We start from the raw sequence: 12,535 nt of genomic DNA, 5'->3' as shown, positions 1-12,535 counted from the left end.
ACTTTTCTTCGGAGCCTCCCAAACACTGAGCTAGCTCTGGCAATGTGTGCATCCACCTCATTGTCAATATGTATGTCCTTGAAAAGTACACTACCAAGGTAAGTGAACTTATCCACAGCATTCAAAACTTCTTCATTTGTTATAGCCTATGATTCCACGTATGGGTGGTATGGTGGTGGCTGATGGAGCACCTGTGTTTTCTTGTTAATATTTAGGCCAAAATTAGCACAGGCAGCAGAGAATCAATCTATACTTTGTTGCATCTCAGCTTCAGAGGCTGCATTGAGTGCACAATCATCTGCAAACAGAAAATCATGCCCCAGCACTCCCTCCACTTTGGTCTTGGCTTGTAGCCTTTTCAAATTGAAGAACTTACCATCAGTATGGTAGTTGACCTTGTGCCATGTTCATCTTCATTGAAAGGATTTGATAACATGACTGAAAACATCATGCTAAAAAGCATAGGAGCAAGCACACAGCTCTGTTTTACTCTGTTAGTGACTGGGAAGGCATGAGAGCATTGTCCACTCTCCAGAACCTGGGAAAACATGCCATCATGAAATTGATGTACAATACTAATGAACTTTTCTGGGCAACCAAATTTTGAAATAATTTTCCATAAGCCCTCATAACTAACAGTGTCAAAGATCTTGATCAGATCTACAAATGTTGTGTACAGACCTCTGTTCTTCTCCTGCCATTTCTCCTGGAGTTGTTGGGCAGCAAACACCATGTCAACTGTTCCTTGGCCCTTTCTGAAGCCACACTGACTCTCAGGTATGTGACCATCTACCAGGTGAAGGATCAGCCTATTAAGGAGGACTCTAGCAAGAATTTTGCCAGCAATGACTAAAAGAGAGACGCCTCTGTGATTTTTGCAGCGTAATATATTCCCCTTACCTTTGTAGAGATGGACAATGGAGGCATCCTTGAACTCCTGGGGGATAACCTTCTCTTGCCATATAACCTGGAAAATTTCAGGGAGGAAGTGTATGTTAAGGTAGGCATTAGTCTTAAGTAAAACAAAGTAGGAATGTACAAAAATAGTTATGATTCTTTTGTGATGGCAGAGAATTGCAAACTGAGTGGGGCACTCATCAGTTGGGTAATGGTTTTACAAGTTACCATTTCTAAATATGATAATATATTGTTGTAATAAATGATAATGAGATGGTTTCAGAAAAACCTAGGGAGACAGATATGAACTGATGAAGAGTGAAGTGAACAGAGCCAGCCAAACAGTTTTTACAACTGACAACAGTGTTGTGAGGACAAACAACTTTGAAAGACTTAGGAACTTTGATCAATATAATGACCATCCATGATGCCAGAGGTCTCACAGTGAAACAGGCTGCCTGATATGGTGAAGAACTCAGTGCAGAGTAATTATTTTTTCCTTTCGGTTATAACTGATTTTGAAATTTGTTTTGCTTGATTGTACATGTTTGTAGAAGGCATTTCTCTGTTTCTTTCTCAGGGGAGAACGGTGGGAAGGAGAGAAAGCAGACTTTTGATGACTAAAATACAGTTTAATTTTTAAAAAGATGAGGTGCCATAATAACATGAAAAGCATCATCAGTAACTATCAGTGGAAAGAAAAAAATAGAATATCTCACAAGAAGGATATTGATTGTGGGAAAGATATCACCAGCCTTTCATGAGGGCCACTTATGAATGAGTGAAAAGGCATTTATTTGTTCACATAGAGGTGATTTGGGACTTGAGTTATCCCAGTCAGTATAGGAGCTCCCTATGATCAGATCAGCTGATAAATTACTTTAAAAAATAATCATTTTTATTTTTTAAATTACTCATTTAAACATTTTACTCTACTTTCCCCACCAACTACCCCCTTCCTCATTGATCTAATTAAAAAACAATTAAAGTCCTTAGTTCATAGCTGTCTATTCCAGCCAATCAACTTCCCACATTAGCCATATCTGAAAAAAATGTATCTTTCTATATTTTAAGTTTATTATCTTTCTTCAGGAAGTGAATAGTGTGTTTCATCATTGTTTACCTAATAGTTTATCATTGCATTTTACAGTTGAGGAATGGACAAACAGTGTGAAGTGACTTGCCCAGGGTCACATAGCTAGCAAGTGTCTGATTCCGGTTTTGAACTCAGGTTTCCCTTGTCTCCAGGTCTAGTGCTCTGGAAAAATACAGAGATGGGAGAGGGCATATCAGGTTTAGGAAAAACTAAGAGTCCAGTATGTTTGGAGCATATTGTATGAAAAGGAATAATGTGAAATAAATTTGGAAAGATAGATTGGGGTAGTTCTTTTAAATACCAGGCTAATTTAGCTCATTTCCCTCATTCTAGGCTAATTCTGTTTTCTCTAGTTGTGTGTCTCTAAGCAAGTCTAGAGTCTCCTAAGTGAACCCTTAATTAACTCTTCCATATTGTGAAGGGGAGAAGATAGAATCATCAGAATAGAGATAGTTATTAAAGCCATTGGGAACTGATTAATATTACCAAGTGAAGTAGCATAGAGGGAGAAGAGAAGTTGGGACCCAAGACAGAACCTTGAGGGACACTGATGGTTAGAGATTGTGATCTGAAAGAACCAACAAAGGAGACAGAGAAGGAGCAGTACTTGAGACTTCTTAAGTCAAAGGGTTCTGAGTTTTTTAATGCTCTTGGAAGCATGAAGATACTTGTGTTCTTAGTAAAAAATCTACAACCAGATAGTGTTTTAAACACTGTTGCTCTGTTACAGAACTAATTCTGTTCTCTTTTTAAACATTGGGGCTAGAGAATATGTAGATTCTTGAAATTACAGATAATTTTTAAAAATCTTAATGTAACCTACAGTTTTACCCCTTCTATTCCTCAAAGTTTTACTGGGAGAAGCTTAACAATTGCAGTACTGATTGGTTTGAATTTTTGTTTTTCACTACTATCTGTCCACTGTTGTGGTAAACAAAAGTAGAGAGTAGATCATCTGTCTCTGTAAAATTGAGTTAGTTATAGTAATTTATGCCAAAGTAAAATTAATCACGGTGGAACAACTTCTTTTTCTTTCCCTGTACTTAGCCAACTTAATGTACTGTATGAGAGTCAGAAGGGGCAGTACTTAATCATTCAATCATCAAGCATTGTGCTTAGCACTATGCCGAGCTTTAGGGATACAAAGGCAAAAGAGAAATAGTTCCTATGTGTATGTGTGTATGTGTGCACGCGCAAGTAGGTCTTCTTCTGTACTTCTGGGATCTCTCAAACCGTGGCACTGTTTAATCTCTTGCCCTTCCCTCAGCTCCTCTGAGCTTAGGTTTCAGGTCTTTCATCCCTTTTTTTCTTTAGTGTTCAGCACTGTGCCTAGCACTTAGTGAGCACTTAACAAATGCTTTCTCTCTACCTAAAGTAATGCAAGATAATTTTGTGATCCTCTAGTTTGGAGGTTCAGTAAAGGCTTCATGTAGAAGGTAATTCTTGAAGGGAGTTTGGAAGGAGGCTGAGGATTCCTAGAGGGGCAGCTGAGTTGGGAATGCTTTCCAGGTATGGGAAACAATCAGTGTAAAAGTGAAATGGGAGAGAATGCTATATATGAAGAATTATTAAGAGAGCCAGCATGGCTGGACCATAGTGTGTGCCAGGGGGAGGTACTGTGTAATAAGGCTGGTAAGGTGGATTGCGACCAGAATGTGAAGGGCGTGAAATGCCAACCAGGGGAGTTACAATGGATCCTAGCAATAATGGGTAGACAGGCATGCCTGTATCCTGGTCTACATTTGGAGATTGAATTTTACTTGTTGGTAGGATATCAGTTAGCTTATAAAATCTAGAAGTTAATTGAATAATTCTAGAAAAAAACAAACTGTGAGTTCAGGTGATGTAGTTTTACAAATCTAATTTGGTTTCACAGAATCTGACTTGGAATTCAGAGGCCATTATGTCCAACTTGTACCTGACTGAATCTATTCTGCAACAACTCCAGCAAGAAGTTTTCCAGCCTCTGCTCAAAGAGCTCCAGAGAGCAGGGACTCACTACTTCTCAAGGCAGCCTTTTCTACCTTTGTGCAGCTATAATTGTGAAGAAGTTTTTCCTGTCAAGACTAAATCTTCCCCTTGGCAATTTCTACCTATTGCTCCTACAAATAGAATAAGTTTAATTTGTCTCCCATGACAGTCTTTCAGATATGCGATGACGACTATCATATAAACTGAGGAAGGGGGTGGGACACAGCTAGGTGGTGCAGTGAATAGAAAACTGAGCCTAGAGTTCAAATTTGGCCTCAGACATTTATTTAGCTGTGTGACCCTGGGAAAGTCACTTAACACTGTTTGCCTCAGTTTGCTCATTGGTAAAATGAGTTGGGAGAAGGAAATGGCAAACTACTTCAGTCTGTTTTCCAAGAAAACCCCAAATATATTCGCAGAAAGTCGTGCATGACTGAAACTATTAAACAATGAAAGATCATATACTCCCCTAAGTTTTTTTTCTCCTTCAGGATAAACACCAGTTCTTTCAACTGAACTTTGTATGACATACTTTCTAGTTCTTTCACCACCTTGATAGCATTCTTCTGGAAATTCTCCAGATTATCTGAGTCTGATAAAATGCAGTACTTGGAACTGAACACCATATTCCAGATGTCTCACTAGTACAATGCATAGCAAAAAATCTTTCCTTCTTTGTTCTGGACAATATACCTTTGAATATAGTCTACAGAAAGACAAAAACAAAAATGTGGTTCAGTGGAAACAGTACTGGATATGGAATCAAGAGCCAGTTTTGCAGGCTGATTGCTTCTTGTTGCCTGTGTGACCTTTTTCAAGTCTTCCTAGACCTCAGTTTCTCTTTCTGTAAAATGACTTTGCTAACTTGTAAAGGCCATTTTAGATTTAAATGTGTGATACTGTAGTTACTGTTTTGCCTTTTATTTTGCCTTGTTGATATGTTGTTTGCATTTCATCACCACCCCAAATATTTTCCACTGTAACAGCCATCTAACTGTAGTCATGCCTCCACTGTGTTAAAATGGCAAAGTTGATTTTTTTAACCCAAATTTGGAATTGTATGTTTGTCCCTATTAAATTTCATTTTATTTTATTCTGCTCATAATTTATTAAAAAATTTGATTTTATATGAGGAGCCGTCATTTTTCCCTCTCCCTTTCCCTCATCCCACTGAGAAAGCACAAAACGCAAAATCCTCTGTTTCAAATATGTATAGTCAAGCAAAACAAAATTCTGCATTGGCCATATTAAAAAAAAAAAAAAGTCTTGCTATGCACTCTTGAGACCATTGATTCCTAGGATGTGAATAGAATGTTTCATTATGAGACTTCTAGAACTGTGGTTGGTTGTGTCTTGATCAGAGTTCTTAATAAAGAATATGTGCAGTTTAATAGCTTTTTGAGAATAGTTCCAAGTTGCTTTCCATAATGGCTAGGCCACTTCAAAGCTCTACCTACACTGTATTAATGTACCTGTTTTCCTACAGCCCCTCTAGCATTTGTCATTTCTTTTCTGTCTGCTGTGCCAATCTGAGGTGTGTGAGGTAGAACTTTAGAGCTGTTTTAATTTGTATACCTCCAAACATTAGTGATTCAGAGAATTTTTTTCCCCATATAGTCAATGATAGCTTAGATTTCTTCCTCTGAAAAATATCCTTTAGTGATTATCAGTTAGAGAATAGTTTTTATTATTTTGTATTTGACCCAGTTCATTATACATCTTGGACATGAGAACTTTATCAGAAAAACTTGCTGAAAGTATTTTTTCCTGATATCCAAGTTTTCTAATTTTAGTTGCATTGGTTTTGTTTGTGCAAAAACTTTAAATTTTATGTAATCAAAATTGTTTATTTTACCTTCTGTGATCTCTCCCCTTTTCCCCCCTCTTCCCACCCCACGTTGGTTGTGAACTTTTCCCCATCCATAGATCTGACAAGTAATTTCTTCCCTTGTTCCTCTGATTTTCTTATATCACCTTTTATGTCTAAATCGTGTACCCATTTGGAGCCTATCATATTTTATGTTGAGATAATATTTATATGAGATACTGGTCTATCCTGAGCTTCTGCCAGACTATTTTCTAGTTTTCCCAACATTTTCCTATCAAATGTTGAGTTTTTTCCTCAATAGCAGGAATATTTTAGTTTATCAAACATTATGCTACTGTGCTTGTTTGCTTCTGTATATATTGTGTATCCTATCTGTTCTACTGCTGGACCTCTCTGTCTCTTATTCAGTATGAAATTGTTTGATTATTGCTTTGTAGTATAGTTTAAAATTTGACATAGCTTGGCCCCTTTTTTCCCCACTTTTTATCATTAATTCCTTTGATATTCTTGACTTTTTGATTCCACCAGATGAATTTTGTTATATTTTTCTAGCTCTCTCTAAAGTAATCCTTTGGAAATTTGATTGTTATGGCACTGAATAAGTAAATTAAATTAGTATTATCATTGGCTTAGCCTATCAAGGAGCAGTTAATATTTTTTCGCTTCTTTAGATCTCCCTTTGTGTAAAACGTGTTTTGTAAATGTGTTTACAAAGTTCTATGTATGTGTCTTGGGAGGCAGACTCTCTGTCCATTATTTTAATCTCTTGAGACATATCTGAATCCTGTTAGCTGTGGATCTTGGGAGAGAGTATTGACCACATCGTATTTCCAGTCAGGTCATTTTTGAAAGGGTGAGAGGGATTCAAGATTCCTAGGAAGTGTTAAGAGTGCGACTTTTAACAAATTTAAACCAAGGTCTACACTTGGATTCTGTTCATTGAGCATTTGGAGATGTGATGTGGTGATCAGTAAGATAATAATAATAACTAACATTTATATAGCACCTACTGTGTGTCAGGTACTAGTTTGCTATGCACTTTATAAATATTATTTTATTTAATTCTCACAGCAATGCTGGGAGGTAGGTACTATTATCATGTCCATTTTACTGATGAGGAAACTGGGGCAAACAGAAGTTAAATTATTTATCCAGGGTTACACGGCTAGTGAGTGTCTTAGGTCAAATCTTAATTTAGGTCTTCTGTCTCCAGGCCCAGCACTCTATCTGCTATGCCACCTAGATGACTGTTAAGGTTAAGAGAGTTTACCAGTTGCTCTGATAAGTCAAGGAACCTTGGGTGGTAGAATGGAGAACAGATTATTCTGATGGGAGCCTGCAGAGTAGTAGTAGCCAAGAAGGCAATGAGAATTGCTGGAAGGCTTTTCTAGTCATCCTGACCCACCTCTTGCCAGTCAGATGACCCTGGAGGAGAGAGTGAGGCTAATGACTTTGCACAGCCCTGCCTTATTTAAATCCAATTCACTTACAAGTCAAGACATCATTGCCTGATGTCCTTGATCCTTTTCTAGAAAGAACAAACAACAAACAGCAGTTTTGCTAGTCAGGGGAGTTCCTTTTCAGAAATGATTTAAGGTGTTTTGGGGCCTTGATGTCTTTGGTTCCTGAGAGAAATCATTGACCATCAATTTATTGATTGCCAGCTAGTCCAGTTAAATAAATTGATTATTAATTACCTAGAAACTATTTCTCAGGGTTTTCCTTTGTCTTAGTAGACATTTAAGAAATAAATTCTTATTGATTGACAGCCATTATGTGTCAGAAATGGGAGATGAACTAAGATATTGTCAGACATATAAAACCTACTGTGCCATTTGTAGGGTGAGAGACTCAAGAGCCCTTCTTGCACTGGCTGGTTCACTGTTGATCTAGGCAGATGGGAAGACAGGATTAGAGTCATAATAAGGGATTAAATAGTTAGCTTACTTTATTCTAGTCTTCTCAAAGGGGTTTGCTGATAATGGGGCACCAACTCCTATAGCATCCCCTAATTACTCTCCTCTTTGGAGCAGGTGAGAATATAGTAGGAGCTATAACTCCTACAGGTCCTGTAAGTCTTGATGGGGACCAGTCGAGATTAGCAAACATTAACAAACCCCTCCAAGCCTTGATGAGGGCCAATCAAGGCACACACAGCATTCCAGCTTGTGCATTACCCCCTAAGCCTCAGTGGGGACTAGTTGAGACAATTACATATGGACATTCCCCTTGTGCATTCCTATTCCCCCCCTTACTGACCAGTGCCTACTTGATTTATAGGGTAATAAGGCAATTTGCCAGCAATAACCTCACCAGTTTACATTAACTTTAGCAATATTATGGTCACTCATCACAGCACAAGTACAGCAGATGTTTACCAGCTGAACTCAAATGTTTACATTATCTGAAGATTATAATATGATGCGCAAGTGTGGTGGAGATGTTTACAAGCCATGAACTTGGGAACTAGAGATTGTTATGGCCATGGATGCTGGGAGCTATTTATCTATGATCATGGGAACTATTATTTAGAACAGAATAACAAAATCCACCTTGCACACACTAAAAATCCACCTTACAGGTATTTTGGGTGATGAGGCTGGTACTCTATTCACTATACACTATACCTTATCTCTTCCATGTCATTAAATATGAACCAACAACTTAATAATGTGAAAAAATTACAATGATGTTTCTCAGATATATTAAAGGAAGTGTGATGTTCAAGGTCTGGGAACTATTTTTTTAAGTTATTTTACCAGTTTTAATTTTCATGTATTAAAAAAAGATATGAAGAAATGAGAGTTTACAGATAAGGGACTAAAATGACTAAAGCAGCATTCCTCAGCGTCTGTGAACTTGTATGGGGAAAAAATTACATCTTTATTTTCACCAGCCTCTAATTGAAATGAACATTTAATTCTGTAATGAATTAAAATTTTAAAAAATTCTGCAAAGGGGTCTGTGGGTTTTGTTAGATTGACAAAAGGGTCCATGATACAAATGAAAGCTAAGAACCCCTGGAATAAAGGGAAAAATGAGCTTCTATGAGGAGAGGTTAAGGGAATTGTTATTGAGTAGAGATGGAAAGGCTAAGGGTAACTTGATTCATCTTTTGGATACATGAAGGGGTTTTTTGCAAAGTATATGCATAGTGCATGTGTTTAGGAAACTTAGCAAGAAGAAATTGGCTTAATTAAAGCAAGGAAGATTTTTAGGGTTGTTATAAGGTAGAGTGTTTATTTTGTAGAGCAAAAAGCCCTGATTCAAAATCAGGAGATCAGGGTTCAAAATGTGGTCCCGCCATTTATAAAATGGATAATTTTTAAGCAAATCCCTTGTGGGCCTCATTCTATAAAATGAGAGGGTTGGGGCAGATGACCGTCAGGGTCCTCTGCAGTGCAAATAGTCTTGGCTTTTATGAGGATTAAATGAGATAATGGATATAAAGCATTTTGCAAATCATTGTGTCACAAGTCAGCTGCATTATTATTGTTAACATGTTGGCCTTTGGGGGAATTTAATAGTGAAATGAGTAATTGAGGGAGGGTGTTCCAGCTACCTCTGGAGATCTTTAATTGGAGTAAATATGGATGGTTTAGAGCAGAAGTGTGAAACACGTGTGGCTCCACTCCCAAGTGAGGCCCATAGCAGAGTAAAATGTAACTGGGAAATATTTAACAAAATAAAAGTGCAGTAGAACAACATTTGGTTTTTTTTAATCTTTTTTTCTGAGTGGCCTTAGTGACTCCTTTCTATTTGAGTTTGGCATCACCAGTTTAGACATCATTATAATAATTGATTTTTATATAGTACCTTATCAAACTTGGGTATCAACAAAAACCCTTTGAGGTAGATGCTATATTTACAAATGAAGCAGAGAGGTTAAATGATTTGCCCATGGTCACTCAGCTAGTAAACATCAGAAGTGGAATTCAAGCCCACATTTCTTCTGACTCCAAAGCCATCACTCTTTCCCCTGTTTTATATTGCCTCACATCATATGATTCAGTGATGGGGGCTAGCTAGCTCTTAAGGTTTTATAGATAAATACAGAAAACTAAAGTTGTAATACTGTCATGTCTTGCTGCTTCAAACTGTTAGGTTCCAACTAGTTGATTGTTATAACTATATCTTAATCGTTTCTTGGGCACGGAGGATAACACTGTTTACATTGATAGTAAGTGGAGTTTTTGTGAATTTTGCCTAGAGATTTTGAGAATTGATAATATTCTTTTCATCTGGAATGGTTATAGTCAATTCTCTGGGAAAGTTTTTTCCAGCTTTAAAGATTCAATGAATTGGTGATGTGACAAGAAAAGTCAGGGTCAGTTATATTAATTTGGAAAATGAATGATGCAATAAAATAGAAAATTTTTTTCTGATAAATATGACAATTATATGGCAATATGATTTCTTATATTGATGCATTTTACTATTCATCCTGCAGGTTAAGAAAAAGGACTGTATTTTGATAAAGTATATGTTTCACTGAAACTCAATGTTTAAAAAGAAAAAGAACTGCAAAATTTTAAGCTAATTTTGGCCCTTAGTGCCATTTTTGATGTATATTTCCCTGTTCTAAAAAATATAAAAAGCCTCCAATGTGCTGTATCTTATACCTATTTCTGTCAAATAATGCATACCTCCCTAATGAATACCAATGTACTAACTCATTTGAGGGTAGAGTTCTTTTTAAGGCTTAGATCCTCTGATTTTTCCCAGAGGACAGCTTGATATTTCTATCTGACATTGCTTAGACAAAAAATAGAAAGTACAGCAATATAGTTTCCCATTGTAAAATTAGTAGAACGTTACTATTTTATATTTATTCTTTTCCTTTCTATTTTAACCTAATCATATTTTTATTTGACATAATGTACTTTTCATTGTAATAGAAAAGTTAAACTTTAATTTTTCATAGAGGGTTAAGATTTTTTTTCCTCATTGGAGGCCTTTATGATTTTTTAAATTAATGCATAACTGTTTTTAGTGGTTTGAAATTTTAAAACTACGAGTGAATAAAAGATTATTTGAAACTATATAAAAATATGAAATCTTCATTCTTAATCCAGAAAGTGGATTCTTTGATTTCTAAAGTTTAGAGTAATATAGAATAAAGTACTTGAAAAATACATGTTGAGGTTCTGGAAGAAAGTTCAGTTTCCATAGTTCACAAATCATTTCAGGAAGAAATGAGTATATGTATATTATGGTCTGAAATTAGTCATGGTATTTCTAGTGTATCTGATCATCTGGAAGTTTTATGTACTTCTTGGATCTCTTAGTTTCCAAAACACATACAAGAAGGAGACAGTGACACCCAGCATCTATGCAGGAGTGTGGGAACCTGCGACCTTGAGGCCACATGTGGCTTTTTAGGTGTAGCCTTTTGATTTGAGTCCTAGTTTTATAGAACAGGTCCTTTTATTAAGGGTATGTGTTCTGTGAATAGCTGTTCAATTGATCTCATATCCCTCTCAGGCAGAATAGAGGTCTAGTTTTTGGTACAATTTCTAGCTTCTTGTATCAGTAAGCACCCCAGCATATGCAGGGAGGACTGCTACCACAGGTTCTTAGATCTACATTCCTAAGAGGAAAGGCAACTTTTGAGGGGTTAACAATCACTTTAATGAGGCACATGTATCATTCCTTTAACCAAGCACATATATCATTCACCTAGTTCAGAGTAGTCAGCACCCTGAACTTCAAAGAAAATATAGAGAAATCAAAAGTCAACAGACATTGCTCCTCTGCCTGACCATCAACAGACAGGTCCCAATGACTGACCATAGTTACTAGAGAGGGAAGCACCGACATCCTAGTGGCTTCCCAGAGTCCTTGTCTGACCAAACAAACTCTTTGAGTAAGCCGCAAAGTAATTCCTCAACTCGGAGTATTTATACATTTTTAAGAGCCAGAGGGTATCAAAACCCTTGAGAACCAGTGACTCATTAACAAAAGGCTTGGGCCTTCCCACAAATCTTCCCTAATCAAACTCCCCTTAATGGGCAGACCCATTAATGATTGGGGAAGATCTTTAATTACATTAAAATAATTAACAATACAAATACATATACTGTTTCTAGTTAAAGGAACTCTTGTTTCTGTACTTCACTCCTAGTAAAAACTCTTGGTTGATAAAGGTAAGATTCAATCAGAGGCATTTGATTATACTAAAACAAAAACATCAGAAGATCCCATTTTGCTTGCCATCACACTTCTCTGATACACAAGCTCCTTTCTTGATGTTTTTTGAATGAAGATTTTCTTTTCCAGTTTCTCCATTATAGGGCATCTGGATATGGTGCCATATGGATGAAAGTAATTTCTTTTGGACTTGATAGGCTCCATTCAGATTTATCCTAGGGCTACATCCTTCTGTATGCAAAGTCTGAATGAAGAGCCAAGAGTAGATTTGCATGTAATTTGCATGTATATGCTATGCAGTCCATTCTCAGGCAGTTTTGAAATTAAAAATTGCTTTAACCCTTAGGCTTTTGATATGCTGATTTTTTTTCTTGCTTTCTTCAGCTGACCCAATATAATGGTTTCAAATCCTCAAACCTAAACTCCAGAATGTACTTACTTCATAGAGTTGAATCTGGGAGGAGGTAAGACAAGGATTACCTCTGTTGGTCTATCAATTATTACTCTGCAAAACTGTGGAGAAAACACTAGCTTTGACAGTTGATTTGTTTTTACTTGGTTTAGCACTTGATCTACAAAATATTTTATCTAAC

At 36.7% G+C, this 12,535-nt stretch overlaps 1 protein-coding gene across 9 annotated transcripts in view; it reads left to right on the top strand.

The window, feature by feature from the left end:
* KIAA1328 (KIAA1328 ortholog) overlaps positions 1-12,535 on the top strand; it is a 477,491-nt gene that overhangs the window by 47,734 nt on the left and 417,222 nt on the right. The window contains exon 1 of one of the 9 annotated variants that reach the window (XM_072599343.1): positions 823-1,000. The exons of the other annotated variants lie outside the window; for them this stretch is intronic. Within the exon in view, the coding sequence (XP_072455444.1) occupies positions 918-1,000 (83 nt within the window). The 5' untranslated portion in view covers positions 823-917. Of the gene's footprint in view, positions 1-822; positions 1,001-12,535 lie in introns of those variants that run through there. 9 annotated transcript variants of the gene reach the window in all.

The sequence above is a fragment of the Notamacropus eugenii genome, chromosome 4, assembly GCF_028372415.1.
Source record: "Notamacropus eugenii isolate mMacEug1 chromosome 4, mMacEug1.pri_v2, whole genome shotgun sequence".
Classification (NCBI taxonomy): Eukaryota; Metazoa; Chordata; class Mammalia; order Diprotodontia; family Macropodidae; genus Notamacropus; species Notamacropus eugenii.
The sequence above is the reverse complement of the archived record's forward strand: the minus strand, read 5'-3'. Positions and strand labels throughout refer to the sequence as shown.